At 32.5% G+C, this 21,200-nt stretch overlaps 1 protein-coding gene across 4 annotated transcripts; it reads left to right on the top strand.

The window, feature by feature from the left end:
- Window positions 1-4,362: 4,362 nt before the first annotated feature.
- On the top strand, window positions 4,363-20,171 carry LOC137807559 (RabGAP/TBC domain-containing protein). 4 transcript variants are annotated; one of them, XM_068608248.1, is made up of 15 exons: window positions 4,363-4,758; window positions 4,934-5,104; window positions 5,188-5,239; window positions 5,320-5,427; window positions 7,512-7,596; window positions 8,176-8,230; window positions 8,567-8,956; window positions 10,038-10,097; window positions 13,043-13,141; window positions 13,239-13,349; window positions 13,940-14,011; window positions 14,103-14,219; window positions 14,814-14,963; window positions 18,950-19,050; window positions 19,724-20,171. In XM_068608248.1, exons 1-15 carry the CDS (start codon window positions 4,696-4,698, stop codon window positions 20,046-20,048), a joined length of 1,959 nt encoding a protein of 652 aa, XP_068464349.1. In that variant the 5' UTR covers window positions 4,363-4,695; the 3' UTR covers window positions 20,049-20,171. The 4 variants fall into 4 exon arrangements, 2 of the variants coding, with proteins under 2 accessions (XP_068464349.1, XP_068464350.1); XM_068608249.1 differs by having other exon boundaries at window positions 4,456-4,758; window positions 4,929-5,104; XR_016519841.1 differs by having other exon boundaries at window positions 4,508-4,758; window positions 14,137-14,219.
- Window positions 20,172-21,200: the final 1,029 nt, after the last annotated feature.

The raw sequence follows: 21,200 nt of genomic DNA, 5'->3' as shown, positions 1-21,200 counted from the left end.
TACCATTTAACTAAATTCATTTACTTCTTTATGACAACTTATGAGATGAAACAACTGATAGTACAGGCAAAGTTATCAATTATGCGATATGAGTTCAACCAAGCATTTTCCTGGATAGATCGCATACCGTTAGAGAAATGCACTCAAGCATACGATGGGGGAAAGAGGTATGGTCATATGACCACAAATCTAGCGGAATGCATTAACTTCGTGCTTAAGGGAGCTCGTTCCTTACCGATTTTCGCTTTGGTTAAGGCAACTTTCGAAAAAACAAAAACATGGTTTCTTGAGCGAGCCTTAAAAATAGACACCATGTTACGTGCAGGTCATCATTATCCAGAAGATATCACAATCTTATTTAGAAAAAATCAACAAGATTCGACTATGTGTTTCGTGGAAAGGTTTAATATAGAAAATTCTGAATTTGATGTCCAAGAATTAGCCACCCCCCAACATGGTCGACGACCTCAGTCATATACAGTTAGATTAAATGATTGGTGGTGTGATTGTGGTCACTTCCAAGCTCTTTGACTTCCCTGTCGTCATGTTATTGCCGTTTGTTCCTCTTGTCATTTACAAATGACGACATTCATTGATCCGGTTTACAACCTCCACACGATTAGAAAGGCATATCAAGTTCAATTCCATCTCGTTCGAAACGAGGATTATTGGTCTACTTATACTGGACCAAATTTCATACCTGACCCCCACATGCGACGTAAAAACTCGGGACGACCAATTACAACTCGTTTGCATAATGAAATGGATCAACCAATTCAAAACAAGCCAAAAAAATGTTCTTACTGTCGCAATGAAGGTCATAACAGAGGAAATTGTCCATTTAGACAGTAGAATCATCATTTGTAATGTTGTTATCAAATATTTTAATATCATTTTCTTTTAATGACTTCTATTCAATATTTTCATTTATTTTACATAAATACATGTATATTATTACTTTTTACATATTTTATAATTTATACTTTCTTAAATAAAATTAAATTAAATTTTGATATTATAATTAAAATAAAATTTTTAACTATATACTTTTATTTCCAAAAATATTAATTATCATTTAAAAAAAAATGAACTGAACTTGCCAATATGGTTGACAACTTCAATGGAGTGAAATTGCCAATCTAATATTCAATTTTATTTACAATGAAGTTGTCAACCCAGTTATAAACTTTAATTAAAAAATAAAAAATGAGGAGATTAACAAATTTAATTGATGTTGCCTACACCATTAACAACTTTGACAAAAAATTGTTCATTTCTGTAATTTTTTCTGCTTTTGCCTATTTACATAAATATAAAAAAAAATACACCATTTTGGTGAAAAACCACCTTTTACATTAGATATTTAGGATTCTTTATGTATGTTAAGATAAAGAAGATTCACGTTGGATTAGAGTAAAGTTTGAAATAAGTTTTTGAAGTTTTTTTAAAAAATAATTAAATGGTTTTGGCTTAAAACAAAAACATGGAATAAAAAAAATACCAATTATAAAATGACAAATAATAATAGTATGCAAAATGACATAATTACAAAATGATTTTTTTTTAACATGGATATGGATGGATAGAATACGTAAGATGTAAATGTTTAATAAATCTTTGTTTGAAATAAGGAAACACTAATTTTTTTTACGTGTAGATATGTAAATTAAATGTCTAAAATCTAGAAAAATTGCTAAAAAAAACTTGTAGTAAGTAAAGAAATTTTGGGGATTTTGATCCACACTCCTTTTGTGTATTGAGCAACATTTATTTTCTCATTTTGACCAACTTTTATTTTTATTAAGTCTACTCTCCATTAAAAGTGTTATTTAAAGTTTTTTCTATCATTTTTTTAATCTCAAAATTTATAAGACGTAAGGAATCTACTAAAAGAAGTTGTAAAAAAAAAATCAGATTTTTATAAAATTTGGTAAATAGTAAAAATACATCAACTTTTAGTCAAATATAAAAAATACTCATCCCTTAAAAAGTCTTTATATATACATAAAAGTTCTTTATAAGTATGTTAAAAAATAATGATATATTCATAATAACCTTTATAAATCTAAAAAAAATGTTGGTGTCACCATTTTCTTAAAAACATGTAGCGGTGGATCATCATAGGAAATTATGCAGGTAATTGCTCCGCTAAGTTTACTTTTTAATTCAAGTATATGTGTCTATAAAAAACAAATATACCTCTATAAAATAGTTTTTAAATAAATATATGTAAGAAATTAGAAAAATAATAAATTAGTTTTTTAATAGTGTATTTTTAAAAAAGCGTAGTAATTTGTTTATGTAAATTATATAAATTACCTTTTCTTGTCTTTACTATATATTTCTTTCTATATACATGTAAAATTAGTTTCATAATTTGAAAGAGTAGTGTATTTTTTTGCTAAAAGCCATATCTTGAAAATAGGGCATGAATCTAATAATATGTTGTTGAAAAGGAAGGGAAGAGATAAATATTTTTGTGTTAGGGAGAAAAATGTAGGTTGACATTACTCAAATTACTTCATAGTTCTTATATCATTCAATGACCATGCCCTTACCCTTATCTTATGTTATATACATAACAATGTTTATGCATTCATAATGAATTATAATTTATATTTTTAATAATTATTAACATATTTTTCATATTATAACAAATAAATAATTTAAATAACAAATATTAAAATAATGAATAAAATAAAATAATTTAAATTATACTATTTTGTGAAATAATTTTGATTTGTTATGGCAAAGTATAATTATTTATTAACATTTGACTTTATTATTTTAATTTGTATTTCAAATTTTTTTTTACATTAAATTATTTTACAAAATTATTGATACTATACTAGCATGTAATAAATAAGAAAATATTATTTTATAAATGGGTACCTTATTTGTAATGAGAGGGACTTTTTAGCTCGAATGAGTGACAGACATTAAATATTTCTTAATGTTTAATTATATTTCATTTTTAACAAAAGGACACTTTAGTAATTTTCTAGATATATCAATTTACATTTTTTGTTATTATATCATAAATTTTCTATTTATTTTTCTTCATTTTCTACATTCTTTTATTTAATCTAAACAACAATATTTCTCATTTTTTTTCTATCCAATTTGTTACTTTCTAATTTATTTTCATTTCTTGATGCAAACAAAACCTAAAAGTTATTTTTGTTCGAATCCATCATAAACCAAATATTAATTAAATTATAATATATTTTTATCATCAATTTTAATATAAATTAATATCCTCTGTGAATCTTATAGTTTTTATTCGGATGAAAATGTAATATGTTTAGATTTATTGAAGGATGGAAGAAATAACATTTTGTGATTTGTTTTAGTAATCACAGTTTTTTTCCAATCGAAACCACTAAAATTTTGTTCTGATGAAGTGATGGGAGGCGAGAGAATAAAAAAGAAAAAAATGTTTAGATAAAGAAAAATAGTAAAAAGAGAGTAAAAATTGGTAAGAAATTGTGATTTATTTTAAAAAAATACTTATATTTGGTAATTCTTCATTTAAACAAATACAAAAGGTTATTGGTGTGACAATAAAAAGGGTCAAATATGAGAGCACATTGGTATGATCTAAACATTATTAATTTAGCGTAAACATGGAAATAATCAATTATAAATAAAATATAAAAACACAAATATTCTGATACATTTATCCTTATACACTTAATTATAGTTCAAATATTATTAATTATATGAACTTGTGATCTAATTACAAAGTAATATAGGACCTACATAATCATTCATCATCAATTATGCATGGTAAAACAAAATATTTTGTAACTATAATAATTAAAAATATTTTTATTAATTATTCTTTAAATTATGCTAAATAATTGATAAGGAAAATAAATATAAATAAGAATGATAGTGAATTATAAGTGTTATAATTAAGATAATATCATTAATGTTAATTATGAAATTTGAGATATGATCTATTTTAAATAGTTTGAAGACCATTTTATCTTTTAAAGATATAAGAGATAAATATATATTTAAAGTATAATTAATTTTTAAGTGATTTGAGAGTCTTAAATACATTAAATACTAAATAAATTCAAAATAATGAGAATATGATAAATAAAAGTATAATTACATATGTGCCAAAACTAAGATTAAAAATGAAAGTATTCAAATGTTAGTTTTTTCTTACATCTAATTATGATTTATATCGAAGACTAATCCACATATTTTGTTTGCATTTTTTCTTGAATCATTCAATGGATACCACTGACTTTCCATACAAATTCACTGCTCCATTTCCTCAAGCAGAGGGAAGCAAACAATGTTAGCCGAAGAAGATCCATTAAATTCTTATGCATAAAGCATAAAAGTATATGAGAGAAGTTTCTTAGTAAGGTCCACGAGGCGAGGCGGTGGTGAAGAGCAAAAGGAGAATAAAAGAAAGTTCAAGAACACCGGGCTGGTGGGCCCAAAGGATAAATGTATTAAATGGAAAATAAATTGGTCCATCCTAGCCGTTTATCTCGGATACTTCAACAATTTTCACGAAACGGATTCCGTACCCGCGTCGAAGATAAACGAAACGAGTAACAAACGTCACGTTCTCACCATTCTGTACATTTTCCCGCACCACGGGTTTTCCTTCGCCACCAAGATATCTCTCTCTTTTGTTCTTGTACTTCTTAGTTCTCTGCGAAATCCTCCATGTTAGAATCGGAGCTTCACGATTTATCCGACGACGCCGATTACGCCGCGTCTCAGCAACAAGTAAGACTGTCGCCCTTCTCACTTCGAGATTTCCTGTGACCTTTTGTTTCCTTCGATCAATTTGCGTTTCAATCAGGGTTTCCGCGATTCAATTCAATACTCCACTCATGCACTGCTTTCATCCTTAAATTTGACTGTCTTTGCCATTTTTTCTTCTCGGATTGATTGAGATTAGGGATCTGCTAGCATGATGCTGCGGAGTGACAGTATCAAACAGAACTCCCCCCGGGACGGTGCCGAAGTTGTATTTACGAAGGAAAATGTCGCAATTCATCCGACTCAGTTTGCGTCTGAAAGAATCAGTGGAAGACTGAAATTGATTAAGCAAAGCTCGGCTTTGTTTATGGTGATCATTGATTTTTTTAGTTCCTTTTTGGTCTTGTACTATTAATTATTAATTAATGCAAAATGTCTTCTTGCCTCTTTTAGACTTGGATACCTTACAAAGGGCATAGCACAGAGGCCAGGCTGTCTGATAATGGTAGTTTACATTCTGTATGACTTTACTGCCGTGTGCAAGGTGATATATATGTTGATCTTTTTTTTCCATTTCATGCTCAGAAAGAAATCTATATACCATAAGGGCGGTGCCCTTCACCGAAATCAGGTCCATCCGCAGGCATACCCCTGCTCTAGGGTGGCAATATATCATTGTTGTTCTATCATCAGGTGAATTACTCTTTATGAATATGGTGTTTATATATATATATATATATATATATATATATATATATATATACACTTTTAAAATCATTGTTTTGTTCTATATTACTCTATCTGGCCTTCTATAAACCAGGTAGTTTATTGTTTGAGAGTATTTACGCATATCTTACATGGAATCAAAATCAAGAGGTACACATGGTTTGATAGTGTAATAACAAATTGGAGGGTGTTAATTTCAGTTATTTGGGGCATAAGTGCAATATCTTGGATGGATGATAAGTAATTCTTTTGTAGGGTAGGTGACGAAATTTCTACACGTGCATACCCTTTACTGTGCTGGGGTACAATTCTTTTGTATTTCAATCTGCAGAAACTGCATAAATGGATAGCCTTTCAGTCAACTCAAACTTAGTTATTAAATTTTAAGAATTAGGGTTATCAAAATTTATTCTGAAAACCCATCAGCCAGCACTGATTTCTACATGCCTAACAAAAACCAGAAGGGAACCTAGGCTAAGCATGCCAGCCGGATTTGAGTAAAAAGTTAACTACCTGTGAACATTTGAAGTGTTGACTGATTGGTCTACCGTGTATAGCACTGGAAAATTTTATAGATAGAAGAAGGTTTCTTAAAGTAGGTGATAGAATGTGAGAAAAAAAGAGATTTTTTTTAATGTGCTTGAAGGTATTTTCCACTCAGCAGATCGACCAGTTTATAATAAGAATGGTTACAACATACTATGTAACTACTATTATTTTCAAGAGAACTTTTAAAATATGACAACTTGTTCAGATAGGCACATTGAACTCAGCTAAACACTAACCAAGCTACTTGTAAGGTTAATAAACTGTAAGTGCTTTATTTCCAACATAGATTAATTCATCTGAATGTGATATACTTTGATGCATGGATGTAGGGTTAGTAACTTTTGAAAAGTTTCGGAAAAGGGTAATGCGATAGTCTTGTAATATGATTGTTGAAAAATAAGATTTAGTGTATTTAAAAATGTCATATCTTTCCTTTTTATTCATAGTGGCCTTGGCTCACTCTGGTATTCAAATAGAGGAGCAAGGGGAGTGGTTTTTCTATAATGCCGATAGAAGCCAAAACAGTGCATGATTTTGCTACCATTATATGGGGTTCAAAATTCCATTTTTACCCTTGAAACATTGTTTGTTGTTGTTGGGGGGTAAAGTATTCATGAATGTTAGATCTGTTTTGACCTTGATTCCTTCAGACATTATAGGAGTACTCCTCCTTATCCTTCTTTCTTTAGACTTCCCACCCAGTTCACTTTCTGATAATTTTTTTTATGTACCTTCAAATGACTTCTTTATTAATTGCATTTACTTTTTTGGCTTCATTACTATGTTTTTATTGCTCACAGTTTGATGGTGATTATTATGACATTGTTTATAATGAAATTTTTAGTATTTATATATGTAGTATAAGTTATTTCGTTTGTATTATTGCATTTAAAATAGCAACCATCCATCCTCCTGCTATCCTGTTGTAGTGTTTTCAGAGTTAGCTGATACGTGCCACTTTCCAAGATTGAGTATGTTTAATAATACATGTCAGAAAATACAATTACGTTTTTCTGTTTTTATTATTTTTCCAATTTCAGTGCATTCTGATACTGCTTTTTTAAGCAGTTGGTGTATTTTGTTGCGTTTGAATACTATCAAGAGTTGTTTTTGGCCAACTTTAGTGCACCAAATGTCTGTAACATCAATTACTATTAACTAACTTAGAATAACTTCCTAGTGTTTGAATAAAGCAGTGATTTCTAGTCTTGATTTGTATGCTCCATTTGTGTTGATTAAATTGTTTTGTCTTGTCTTTCTATTTATCTGCTGTTGAACTTAATTGCTGGCTGAGTGGCCGTTTGGCTTCTCTTTAAGAAGATGTTATGGCTCATTTGTGACGTGATCTCTGAGTTGTAGCATTTTGAAATATTTTGAATAACACTGATTTGGTAAATAAGATGTTTTTTTTTGTGACTGGTTGCTCTTGATCTTTGACTCAGTCTATACCTTATTATATGATGTATTCTACAATTCAATCTTGTGTGGATAAAATTTTGCAGGGCTTGCTTATCCTCCACTCTATTTTTATAGTGGAGGAGTCAAAGAATTCCTTGCTACAATAAAGCAGCATGTTCTTCTTGTGAGGTTAGCCTCAGATGTCATGCCTCTACTAATGTTTTTTTAATTTTCTTTTTCATTTGGCGCTAGTAGTGCAATAACTAATCTTATGTTGCTAGTTGTTGCCCCTGCATTTGTTTCTATGGATTTATATGATGTTTTTGTTTCACTGTGTATGAAATCGGTGAACCTGCAATTTGACATTTTTTAGTTGTCAGCAAAATGATTTTTATATGATACCATTATGTATTATGTGCAAGACTTAACCATTTTTAGTCATGAACAACTGATGAGGAATGTGCCACATTCATGACATCCTAATATGTGCAATGTTTTTTGAAAAGATGGAGAATCATCATCATGCCCATTTTCTAAGCTTGCAGATTGTATTTACAAATACACACTAGCCTTTTCCTCCTTTGTGCACATCAAGATCACTCTTTAATGCTGGCATGATTCTTATAATACCTTTACAATTCCAGATTCATGATCAAGTTTATTGTATCATGACAAATAATATAATATTTGCGGCACGTTTCTATGATTTCTTAGTCATGTTTTTCATGCAAATTTGTTCTTATAATCTTACTTGTATGCCCAATGTAGATCTGAAGAAGATGCCAACGTATTCCTTGTGAATGATTTTCAGAATACACTGCAGGTATGGGTGGTGTGATATTCAATTGACTTTGTTTGGTTTTACTGCTGGATCGTAGATTCACACTATCCTTTGTGGATGAAAATAATATTTTCCAAAGAAGGAAAATTTACATCAGTCAGTGATATAGAAGATCATAAGCCACTTGTTCCTCTTTTATTCTCATTCTCACAATGTAAACGTTAATAACTTGTTCTTTTAGCTAGAAAAATGAGATGAATGAAAATGCTTACGTCTATAATTCCCTTAGGTCTGTCGAGTCCCTTTTTTTCTAATAATTAAATATCAAGCCATTTAAATTGCTGGTATATTTTTCTAAACACTTGCAATGACTTCCAGAGGACTTTGTCTTCCTTGGAGCTTCCCAGAGCTGTTCCCCTTGCATGTGGACCTTCAAATATGTCAGTTGATGAATCCATTTTGAACGAGAACCAAGAAAGGGCTGATAATGATGTCAATAATGGAAGTTCTAGTGTTACTCATTTCCATGGGAGACCTAGACAAAAAGTAGATCCTGCTCGAGACATTTCTATTCAAGTTTTAGAGAAGTTTTCGCTTGTCACAAAATTTGCCCGGGAGACAACTTCACAACTATTTAGGGAAAACCAGATTAATGGGTTCAGTGAGAGGAGGACCCCTATCCAGACTAACATTGATCATCCTAGGAGGTCTTCCCATGTTGAGGAGAAAACTTCTGATGAAAGTTGTCTTGCCTTGGATTCTCAGGAGGTAACCTTTGTTTCTTGGCTCACTACTGTAAATTTTAGATTAGTGTCTGCAAGAAAACTTGTTTTGTTAGGCACAAAATTATTTTGATTTGAAATGTTTGGTGTGCCTACTTGGTTGGTATCTTCTACCCTGAACATAATTAACTTCCAATGAACAGTGAGATGGCATTGTGTAATCAATGTAATCAAATCTGATATGAGATGGAGGCCCTTGTGAAGCTTCTGGTCTGGGTTACTTTAATAGTTTCATTGGCTACTTTCAAGATATTTCATTAAACACAAGTTTTTTTAATTTACTGAGGCAACAGGCATCGGTAAGTGCTTCATTGAAGAAAGACACAAGTATTAGAAAAGGAGAAAACAATAAAAATATTTTACTATTTTGCATTCATATAAATTAGATTCTCAAAAATTAGAATTCACGGTAGAACTATAACAATACAATAAAATGTTAATTTACCAAACCCAGTCTCCAAGACTAGTGACAAGATTTTGAAATTAAGAGTATTTTGCATCCGTAGCAAAGTCAATCAACAGGTTGGCAACTTATGCACAACTTTCACTTTGGAATGTAAAGTGGGTGCATATTATTTTAAGGTGCTAGGATTTGTTCAATGTCGCACTGACTTATTAAAGATTACCAGATAAGTCAATTTCCTTGTCCATGTGTTAAGTTGGCGGCTTCAGTAAATCTGTGTTGAATAATCTGAATTTTATGGAGGTAATATCATACTTAGTGGCTTTTGTTATGAATTGATATAGCATACTGCTTATATTTGTAAAAAAAATTGCTTGTCCATAGATGTTATGAATTATCTGAATTTTATGGAGATAATATCATATTTAGTGTCTATTGTTTTCAATTGATTTAGAATACTGCTGATATTTGTAAAATTTGATTGTCCATAGCTGTTATGCATAATCTGAATTTTGTAGCTGTAATATCGTATTTAGTGTCTATTGTTATGATTTGATTTAGAATACTCTGCTTATATTTGTTTAAAATTATAGTGTATTTTTCCCCTGTTCCCTTTTACACTGTATAATATTAATTATATGGTCTTTTGTCTCTCTTCTGACAGTTTGATAATTTATCATTGGTATGGGGAAAACCACGGCAACCACCTCTAGGTTCTGAAGAGGTATGGACTGTATATTTATATAATAGATATTATTTCATATACAGGCTGCTAAAATCATCATATTATGTAAAGAACTTCTCTGGCAAATACTCTTTTGCATGATGGTAATTGTAAATGTGCAATTTTGCTTATTATTTCTGAGGCCTCCTGTTAAGAATGTTTAACTGTAGCAGAAATAGGAGAGACACAGAGGATAAGGCTCTGAATAATTGTAACAGAAATAACTATTAGCTAACAACAGTTAGTTGGTTATTAGTTGGAGGCATGGTTTATCAGTATTGTAGAAAACACGATACAATTTCTCCAGCTTGGCTATGCAAATTGCACTTGAAGGAGTGAATTATTTCCCACAAATAAATCCTGTGATTCTTCCACTAAGGTATTGCTTGAAAGATAGTCAAGTCATGCACAATGTGATTCTTAAAAAAACTAAATGGAGGAATCATGTCATTTCTTGGTGGTCTTCTGCCCAACCACTAAGAAGTGACCCAAAAAGCATATTCTGATCACCACCATGGAATCTGAAGGTGAATCTCAGTACGGAAAACTGTCAAGTGATTGATGGAGGAAACTGGACATACCTGTTTGTTGGGATGATCCATGTAGTTGGGTTAGCAAGCTAGAACAATATGTCAGATTGAGAGGAGTGGTAGAAGGGGAGATGATGCAGACTATTACGGTAGCTTTGGGGGTAGAAGCTTTAGGATGATGATACCAATGGTAGGAATCTTGTAAACCAAACTCATCTTGGCAAGGGTTCAAGAATGTGTTATTCAAAGATTCCATCCCACTATGATGAGAAGTCCTTTTGAAATGCTGTTAGCTCTGAAACAGACCAGATCTGTGAACTGGTTATCACTTAATTTGAATGATATGTACGGTAAAGGAGGGCATTGAAGAGTAGTACCTGATGGACACGCTCTCAAATAATGTGAAGGAAAAGACGCGTGCGGAGTTGAAGCATTATGAGCCAAGAAAGTTGTCAGAGAGGATGAGCAAAGCTCAATATAACTTTGCAGTGGCGAGTACAGGAGGGCATCTTGGAGGAAGGGGGGTAGTTCTTATCTGAGCATTACAAATAATAGATCCATTGGAGACTGGAATTTTAGCCTCGCAAAGGGATCTGTATTAAAGGTTACTGCCTGTCAATAGACTGTTAGAAGCAGAAATACAACAAAAGGTTAGAAAAGGGGAGTGTTTCAGGGTTGATGAGAAGTTTGGAAATACCCTTGTCTGGAAAATAAGCAGTACAATGTTATGGTGGTAAGGGAGGATGATGAGGAGGACAATATTGGGGAGGAAGAGAAGACTGAGAGAATGGTACCCACCGTGGAGGTGTTAATTATGCAGAAGGATCTACCAGATTGTGGGACTAGCTGGGGAGTCAGCATCAGATGTTGAATTCCACCTTGAGGACAAGGTGGCTTTTTAAGGGAGATTGTTTGGGATCTGAGGCCTCCTATTAGGAATGTCTACAGTGGAAAAATAGGGGAGGGACATGGGATAAAACCCTGAACAATTCTTAGTACCTAACTACAAATAGTTGGTTATTAATTGGATGGGTATTATAAAAAAGGGGTTGAGTAGGAAGGGGTATGACCGTATGATAGTTGAGAATGCATATCTTGTAAAAACCGATAATTCGGTTTATGTGCAAGCAATAAAGAATCTGTCTTCATTTTCTGATCCAGTTGTTATTAGCAATCTAGAGGGATTTTTTTTTTCTTGGCTGGACCAAAAGTAGATTGTCAGTATGATGGTTTTAGTTTAATTGTTGCAACCTTCAGTGAGCTTTCTTCTTTTGACTACCTCCAACACATATGCTGGGATATGATGTTCTTTGATGTTTATTTTATCTTCAATTCGATGTGTGTAAAATAAATATTGATATAAACAAATTTTAATATTTTTCATTATCTTAACATATTTTGGGTAAATGAAAATTAGGGTAGACCAGAAAATTGCAAATCACCTTTTTGGAGTTTGAGTTTGAATAAAACATCACGTTCTATAAGATTTGACATCACCTACTAGTTGGGCCAGTTCATTAGGTACCCAACCTTCTGTTTTTGAAAGCAGTTGCTTCTCACACGATTTATGGGATGTAAGAACTAATATATTTAACATTTTCATTCTGACCTAAACTTAAAGGAAATTTGTGTTACAAAATGAGTTTTATAAATGAAAATTGAAAATGGCTGAAACATCAAGGGGGTTAGCTTATCTTAAAAACATAATTTTTACTGTGTTAGAAGGGAAAATAAAGGAACTTAAAGGATTTAAACTGCATCATGAGAGAGATTCTAATCCTTGGAAATAGGGAGTTTGGATGGAATGAAAACAACTTCCACACATTTTAATTCATGTGCATGGATGGTATGCATTCTTGTACTAGTGTTCTTTTACCTGCGGAAGCCAAATTTGTTACCATCAATTTTTTCAGTCTCCCAATAAGTTTCATGTTTATATTTTGATCTGGTTTATATTTTTGTTTTCATTAATTTTGGAAGTTGATGTCATCATGGATAAGACTTTTATTTGGATGGATGATTTGGAAGGGGAAAGAGTTGGAGGGTAAAATTTTCATTTTTGAATTGAGAGTGTTCCTTTCATTAATTCATTACTTGAAATGAAATATTTTTAGTTTCTTCTCTTTCCCTTCAAAACCTCCATCTCAAACATACCCTCAAATTATTTGTAACCATACTGTGCCAATAAAGGAGCATTCTGGAGATGGGGTTACAGTTTATATGTTAGTTTTGGTGGTGCCCTTGATTCAATCATAAATGAAATATTTTCATAGTGCAATTGTTGAAGTGATACATATTTCTTATAGGCATCCTGATTGGAAGTGTTGAGGGATAATATTCATGTTATTATGTAAAAGATTTATCCTGAAAGTTTTCAGGTGCATGCTAATTATTATTGGGATTAAACATCTGCAGTGGATTATCTTCTTGGATTCTGAAGGGCGAGTCACAGATTCAGAAGCTTTGAGAAAGAGAGTATTTTATGGTGGACTTGACCATGAATTACGAAATGAGGTTGGTTTACCACGTATGTAATGATTTTTAGGCTAAGCATTTTGATTATAAATTAATACATGTTCTTCATCTGCTAAAGCTTATATATAAATGATAGGTTTGGGGTTTGCTTTTGGGATATTATCCATATGATTCAACATATGCTGAGAGAGAATTCCTGAAGTCAATTAAAAAGTCAGAATATGAGAACATAAAGAACCAGTGGCAGGTTTTCATTTACTCCTACATTCTTTTTAGTTGACGTATTTCTCTTTCTGCCTTCATATTTATCACTTTGAAATTATTCATCATAAGTTGGATGAAACTGATTTGGATCCCAAATTCAAAAATAATCTGCAGTACCTTTACTATATAGTTTGTTTGCCAAACATGTAAATTAAACATTCATGAGCTGTTGAGTATATTGATGACTCGTGATATAATTTAAAATATGGGTGTAAATGAATTAGGTTTTGATCAAACATAGCAAAACCAGTTGTAACCAAGTTGAGCTTGCATCAGGTTAATTCTTTTTTTCTGGTGGAACCATGTTTGACTAAATGTTCCTCGGTTACTACTACCCACGTTGAACTTTCTGCATGCAACCATAATGAAAATATGGAGCTGATAAATGATTAAATACATACCCTAACCCTGTGCAGTTACTCAAATATGATGATCTCTCTTGTGACATTGTTTTTCTTCTAATTATGAATTCTAATAATGTATTTGCTATCTCTTGTTGTAACATTGCTTTTCTGCTCTAATTCTATATGCTCTCAGCTAATAAGTTATTTGTAATGTTTTTTTACTCTGTAGAGTATATCCTCAGCACAGGCTAAAAGATTCACAAAATTCAGGGAAAGGAAAGGGCTTATTGAGAAAGATGTGGTAAGCTAGTGAAACAGATTCTAAATATGACGACTATAAATGAACAGATAAATGATGCTTATGCAGTTTAAATTATCTTGTAATTTTGAAGGTGAGAACTGATAGGTCGCTCCCTTTCTATGAAGGGGATGATAATCCGAACGTAAATATTCTGCGAGATATACTATTGACTTATTCATTTTACAACTTCGATCTTGGTTATTGCCAGGTAACTATGCCGTGGCTCTTGGATTTAATTTTAATTGCTGTTAATTTGATATATATCTTGATCAGCAAAATTTTGATCTTATTCTTTTTGGAAGTTGAGTCCTCATTTTTTGTTAATATTTATGTTGTCACTACAGCAGGGAGGGGTATCTTGATGGCTATTGTCTTCTTGAACCAAGTGTATTTTGAAACCATGAATCATTATGCATCTTCATATGCTGTCTACCCCCTTCCTCCTCTTGTTAGATTAAACAAATAATATTGTATGTATTCACTATGGCTATTATCTTCTTGAACCAATTATATTTTGAAACCATGAATCATTAGGCCTCTTTATTGTTTTCATATTCTGTCTTACCCTTTCCTCCCCTTGTTTGATTAAACAAAGAATATGTTATGTATTCACTACAGCAAGGAGGTGCATCGCAATAGCTACTATCTTCTTGAATCAATTATATTTTGAAACCACAAACCATCATGCATCTTTGTTAACATATTCTGTCTCCCCCCTTTTCATCCAATTCAAAAATTGGTTACAGTTGATGATTACTATCTCATATGGGTAGGGAATCTTATTTACATGCTGTTTTAACAGGGAATGAGTGATCTTCTATCTCCAATATTGTTTGTGATGGATGATGAATCGGAGGCATTTTGGTGTTTTGTTGCTCTAATGGAACGTCTTGGACCCAATTTTAATCGGGATCAAAACGGCATGCACTCTCAACTTTTTGCATTATCTAAGGTTTTTTTCTCCCTTTTACAAACCACTCAAGTACCGCATCATTAATTTTTATTTATTAGGCTGTTGTGTTTGTATTGGTTAACATTATACTATGCTTATCTTTGGTGGCCTTATATTCTTTTAACACTCTTGTCCAACTTAGTGGGGGAAAGGGTTGGCTGTTGTTGTGTATGAATTGAAGTCTATTATGAATTCATCTTATGAGGAGCATGTTCAGTGGTGTGCTTAAATAATTTTGATGTAGACTTGAGATATTACAGATTGGGGGTGTTGTTACGATTTTCATATTCTTTTGGTTGTTCAAAGGTTGTGGTGCTGGTTCTGACGTGCCATATAGCTAGGGTATGATGACATGATTCCTAACTTTTATGATTACAATGAAATATAACAAGGCCAAAAAAGGCCTTTTCCCACTAGATGAGACCAGCTACATGAATCAAACAACAACAATGCTTATGTTTTGATATGTTGTAATTGTTTAGATAGTTTGCCCCAAGCCTAAATACCAGAGATAAGCTTTGCCGGATCTTAACAGTGTATGTACATGAACATTTAGATTTTATGCATAAAGTCTTACCCAAACTTTTATTCTGTAAATACATAGAGATTGATAACCAAGAACAGACCTACGTTGTAGTATGCAACCCCTGATTATTTTAATACAGTATGTGTGTGAAAATATATATATTTGTTATATGACTTATTTTTTATGTATTGATATTTCTAGATTTAGTTACACATTTTATTATTCAATTATTGTCTCAAATATTGTTGTTGAAGATATGATTTGATTAGGTTGAATCTAAATAGGGATACAAGATATATATACCAAATATATAAGGATTTTATTTTTTTGTTACCTTTATTATACCTTACCTGATTATAAATGGGCCAATGTGTTTTTGCCCATAATACACACAATACCTATAATTTTATATGGTATCAAATTAGGGTTTGATCTCCTGTATTCCCTTGTTTTTTGCGTAGTTAATGTTCTTTGTGGTAAACAGTGATGTGAACGTTCTTGCTGCCAATCGTCAGTTGACATTGCACCAGCACACCCCTCCAACCACTGTTTCTTTCCTCATGTGGGTGGAACCATCAGTAGCTCCTTACACTGCCCACCTGATGCCACTTTCCAAATGTGTGTAGTTCAAACTCCTGTCCTTAATCCCGCAAAACCACTTTTCTGATTTTGATGACCACACCCTCTAGTGCCCCTTTACTCTGACAAACTCCTCTACTCCTGTTTGGGCTCAATTGGTTGCCTTTGCTTGTTGTTTGGCCACCCCTGCTGTTTGACATCGTTTTTTTCATTGTTTCTTTTGCTGACAATGCTTCTCTTGCTGCTAGTGATAACTCTGCTGTGAATTTCACCACCATACCTCATCGTATGAAAATGTCATTGCATCAGCCAACTGCATCATTTGGGCTGCTGCTGTCAAGTTATGGTTCCGAGGCAAGGCCATGCTAACCACGAAGGCTACTAACATTCTTGTGAAAGACTAGGTTCATTGGTGACAAATTGATGCTTTGTTGTTCAACATGCCTTGGTTCTCTATTGTGTCAAACATTCAAACTTCATACCATTCATTTGACTAATGTTATTATGATATGATGTTTGGAGGAAAACCAATAAAGTATACTCCAATAGTGTTCATCGACACTATAGTGTGATCACCATGTCCTTCTCTCTTGGACTATGAATACTTGACTCTGGTGTATTCCATTACTTTAGTGCCTCTAATCACATGATTGGTAGCCAGATGACCACAAATTTATTGCATTGGTTAACTATGTAATCTTACTTCAAATTGTCTTGTTTTTTCCTGGTTCCCTTTTCGATTTTATTTCCATTTACAAACTCTCTCGCTCCCTTGATAATCTTGTTCTTGTTTGAGAGTGGTCTGTTGGAAGGACAACTAGGGCAAAACATGAGTCTAAGGGATTGTACCATCTTTCACCATCGGTTGCTTTTGTCTCCTTTACCTTTGCCAATGCCCTGACATCCCAATTTAGAGAAGATGCATTATTTAGTTCCCAGTCTCTCTTCACTTTAAGTCGTTAGAGTGTGATTATGTCAGTTAGGAAAATATGTTTATCATTCATGTAGTCTTCAAGTCAATAAATCTGTTGCATCACCTTTTTTAGTTCACTTCAATATTTGGGTGTCTAGTCAAGTCTATTTAACCTCAGGATATTACTATTATGTCACATTAATTCATGACTTTTTACATTGATTATGGGTTTTTTAATGAAAAATATTTCTGATAACTTCTTTTATACCTTTTTAGTATGAAATTTTACGTACTAACATCACACACATGTCTTCCCAATTTCGCTCATACCTTTCTTTTTCATTACAATGTTCCTCTTGTTTTTAAGGTGATGTGCTTCTTACTACATCTTGATCAATTGCATGCACTTAACTATCCTCAGTAATCAAATGTCGTACTCTATTGTGTACCCATAACAGGACCTTTACCTTATTCCTCTCCTATCTTAGATTGTACCTGTTTTGTTCATGATCTTACTCCAAGTAAGGATAAATACTCTGCCAAGACTCTCAAGTGTGTTTTCTCGGTTACTGTGACGAACCAAGGAAAATGCACTCAAAGATAAACCAAGAACACAAAATCTACTAAATAATTTCTGTATTATGGTTTATGCACTTTACACTTAGAACATTCACAACTTTATACTTAGAACATTCACAACTTTATACTTAGAACATTCACAAAGGAAGACTGTTATTCCTTTTACACAAGACTTTCCCTGTCTACCAAACTGAATTCAAACACACACAACTCCCTTCACTAAACCGGTTGGTCTTTATTTAAAGACCACTAACCGCCCTAACCGCTACCTTACCCTTTATTCCTTACATTTTTCCTATAATATACCTTCCAAGTCCTATCCTGATTTTGTGTCCTAACATTTACTCATCTCCAAAACAAAATTATTGCATTTCTCTCAACTCCCACCAAAATATTGTTTATGATGATGTTACCCTCTTTGAGTGTACTCCATTTTTCTCGGATACTATTGTCAATGATGCTTCTTTTGTTGCTCAACCTATTATTATGTCTCCACCTCTACTAATTGTATATGAGCAAAGCGACATCCCCCAATGCTTGAATTGACTCTCCAACCTCATCTCGTTTTCACGCTTCTGGATAATCTATCAAATGTATTCTAATATAAGCAATTATGTGTTTGACTCCAAATGACTATCCATCTGTGTTTTCTTTCTTTTCAAGTCTTTCCATTGGTTAATATTTTCGAGTGAAGGTCAAATTCTATGCCTTAGAGAGATTGTTCTAATACTAGACTGAGTTATCTAGGCATATCATATTTGGATCTAATTATAAGGTCTGGACTTGAGTCCCACATTGGAACGAATCCAACATTTGAAATGTGAGATTCTAGTTTGGGGTTTATAAAGCCTTAACTACAAGTATTGAGTTTTTTGGTATGGTTTCCCCAAAGTTCTTACTATCATGTCTCTCAATTGCGAATGAGTGCCGTTAGTGCATAGTTAGCCTGCATGGGCCCATGGGCCCCAAAGCATGGTTGGAAATTAGGAATCTAATTGCAAGGGGTATGCAACACTGGAAATATGAGATTTGGTGTGGGGTTTACAAGGCCTGGGCTTTTCATCTACAATAACTAGCTTTTGTTGGGTGCTTCTTCAAGGTTTTTATTGGTGATTATGTTGGCCATTGTAAACCCAAAATACTTCTTTGCATCATGTCATGATTCATGAAACTAGATAGCAGTATAGGAGTTTTATGCAATCGTATTTTGCCTTGAGATTTCTATAGCCAAAGTTTGATAGTATGGTTTATCTAGCAGTCACCATCCCACCTTTATATGCTGCATCTTTGAGTAACTTGATCTCTACACGTCTATATAGGAAATTTGGTACTGAGGTCTATTGCTGTTGGTTTAGCATTACGAACTAATACATTTATTTGTTGTTGCAGTTGGTGGAGCTGCTTGATAGCCCATTGCATAACTATTTTAAGCAGCGTGACTGCTTGAATTATTTCTTTTGCTTCCGCTGGATTTTGATTCAATTTAAAAGGTTAGATTACTTAAATTGTTATGTTTGTCACAATTCAATAACTTTTGGTACATATTATATATGATGTTAATGCTTCTGAGTTTGTGTTTTAAGTGTAGTTATTTCTACGTACCTTCTGAAAATAGTTTGGATATATCAGCAAAACCGAAGGCAGTTGACTATAACTAATAATTTTCTGTATAGAATCCAAAAGATCGAATATACATTTGAAATTTACTCTTTCGGTTGCAGCTAGTAATTAATCTCACTTTTGAAATTATCGTGTTTTACTTCTAAGATGTGTCAGAAGGATACTATATTCTTGAGAGCATTCCAGACATAGAGAAGAAGCACCCACCCACTTTCTGATTAGAGTGACCAATAGTTTTATTGCTTATCAATGATGAACAAAATTTCTTAGGTTCACAAAGTCTAGTCTCTTTTTATCTTGATAGTAGTTTCCTCAACAGTTACTTTTGGGGGGAAATTATATAAATTTGGTTCAAAGATTACGTTAGGTGATTTTACTCTGTTTTTTACTCGTGGAAAGTACATACAAATACACTTGATGTAAGTTTCATCCGTGTTAGGTTTGTTAATTTGCAAGTCTGGCAGGTATAGCGTTGCGTTGATTCACCTAAAGCATTTTATGTACAATGCGTAGACAACTAAACGATATTGATTGAAATTTCAGGGAGTTTGAGTACGAGAAAACAATGCGCTTGTGGGAAGTTTTATGGACACATTATCCGTCTGAGCATCTGCACCTGTATTTGTGTGTGGCAATCTTGAAACGATATCGTGGTAAAATTGTGGGAGAGGGAATGGACTTTGACACTCTGTTGAAGTTTATTAATGAGCTAAGTGGTCACATCGACCTTGATGCAACCCTCAGAGATGCTGAGGCTCTATGTATATGTGCTGGTGAGAATGGTGCTGCTCGTATACCCCCCGGAACCCCCCCATCGTTGCCTATTGATGATGGTTCTGTTTACGCCCAACAAGATGAAATATTGTAAACTAGTTCACTTTCATAAAATTTTTGTATGTTACCGGAATATATCAACCTCATTGTGTATTTCCTGATTCGTTTCAAATATATGTTAGCATATTAAATACATTTCTTTAGCCATTGATTCAAAGCGCATCATTTGTCAATTGCCCAATTTATTTATCGCTGTCCAAAAGTGGAATACATTTCTCTTTTGTTCTCCAAATCTCAAATACAAGTAAAATCATTCACATTGAAGAAGTGAACATCATTTATATCAGATTAGTGTGTGTGAATATATTTAATATTCGAGACGAAGAAGTAACTATAAATAACCAATGGGCAAGCAAGCAGACCCATCCGTCATCGAAGCTGGGTCAGTATTTATTGTTGGGGGTTAGTGCAATAAACCTGGATTATTGAATTCTATAGCGTAGTATAAATTGTTAGAGTAGTTTGAGTTTCTGCATAGAAGTTACAGGAGGATGATCTCCCGATAGGATTAAAATTGATAGATAAACCCAATGAATTGCTAAAACCTTGAATGGGCTCCTACGACTTGTAAAATCTTCAATACGCTCCTTCAACATGGTGAGAAGCTCATGGTTGAGTTCTTGCATACTGTGACGTGTAAGTTTAAGTTGTATTGAAGTTATATTGATATGAGGTTAACTTATTAATTTTAGTATATAATTTGGTTAGATGTTACTTTCTAGTGAGATATTTTAATAGGAGTCTTTTAAAAAAGATGTTAGTTGATATTTTATTTGTTAAATATTTTTTTGGTTGATTTGTGTATGTTGGTATTTAAATGAAATTAATTTTTTGGAAAATCTTCTTTTAAGTAACCTTTTTTCTATCTTGTTAATTTCAGAATTTCATTCCACTACTTTAATTTAAACATGATAATACTATTTTGAAATAATAATAAAAACTATTGGCAAATTTAGTATTTTTAACTAATTTAAATAATTTTAAAAGGTCTAAATTAATTAAAATAATCTTATAATCATGAAAATCAATCAGAATTTCACCTAAGTTATAGCTTAGTATAATATATACCAGTGAAAACATATACACACTGTTACTTTTTTTGTGCCTACATTCTTATTATACTATTTTATTTTATTGAATTAAGATTTATTTTACGAAATATTTATATAATAATTTTAATTTTTTA

This window comes from Phaseolus vulgaris, chromosome 3 (genome assembly GCF_051622355.1).
Source record: "Phaseolus vulgaris cultivar YP4 chromosome 3, ASM5162235v1, whole genome shotgun sequence".
In the NCBI taxonomy this organism is placed as follows: Eukaryota; Viridiplantae; Streptophyta; class Magnoliopsida; order Fabales; family Fabaceae; genus Phaseolus; species Phaseolus vulgaris.
Note: the sequence above shows the minus strand (reverse complement) of the source record. Positions and strands in the feature narration are given on the sequence as shown.

What these genes read in the sequence shown, in the direction of transcription:
- LOC137807559 (XM_068608248.1), top strand. Translation starts at nt 4,696, where the DNA reads ATGTTAGAATCGGAGCTTCACGATTTATCCGACGACGCCGATTACGCC. An exon ending in CAGCATGTTCTTCTTGTGAG is followed by an intron (nt 7,597 to 8,175) that starts GTTAGCCTCAGA and finishes TGCCCAATGTAG; the next exon opens with ATCTGAAGAAGATGCCAACG. An exon ending in TTGCCTTGGATTCTCAGGAG is followed by an intron (nt 8,957 to 10,037) that starts GTAACCTTTGTT and finishes CTCTTCTGACAG; the next exon opens with TTTGATAATTTATCATTGGT.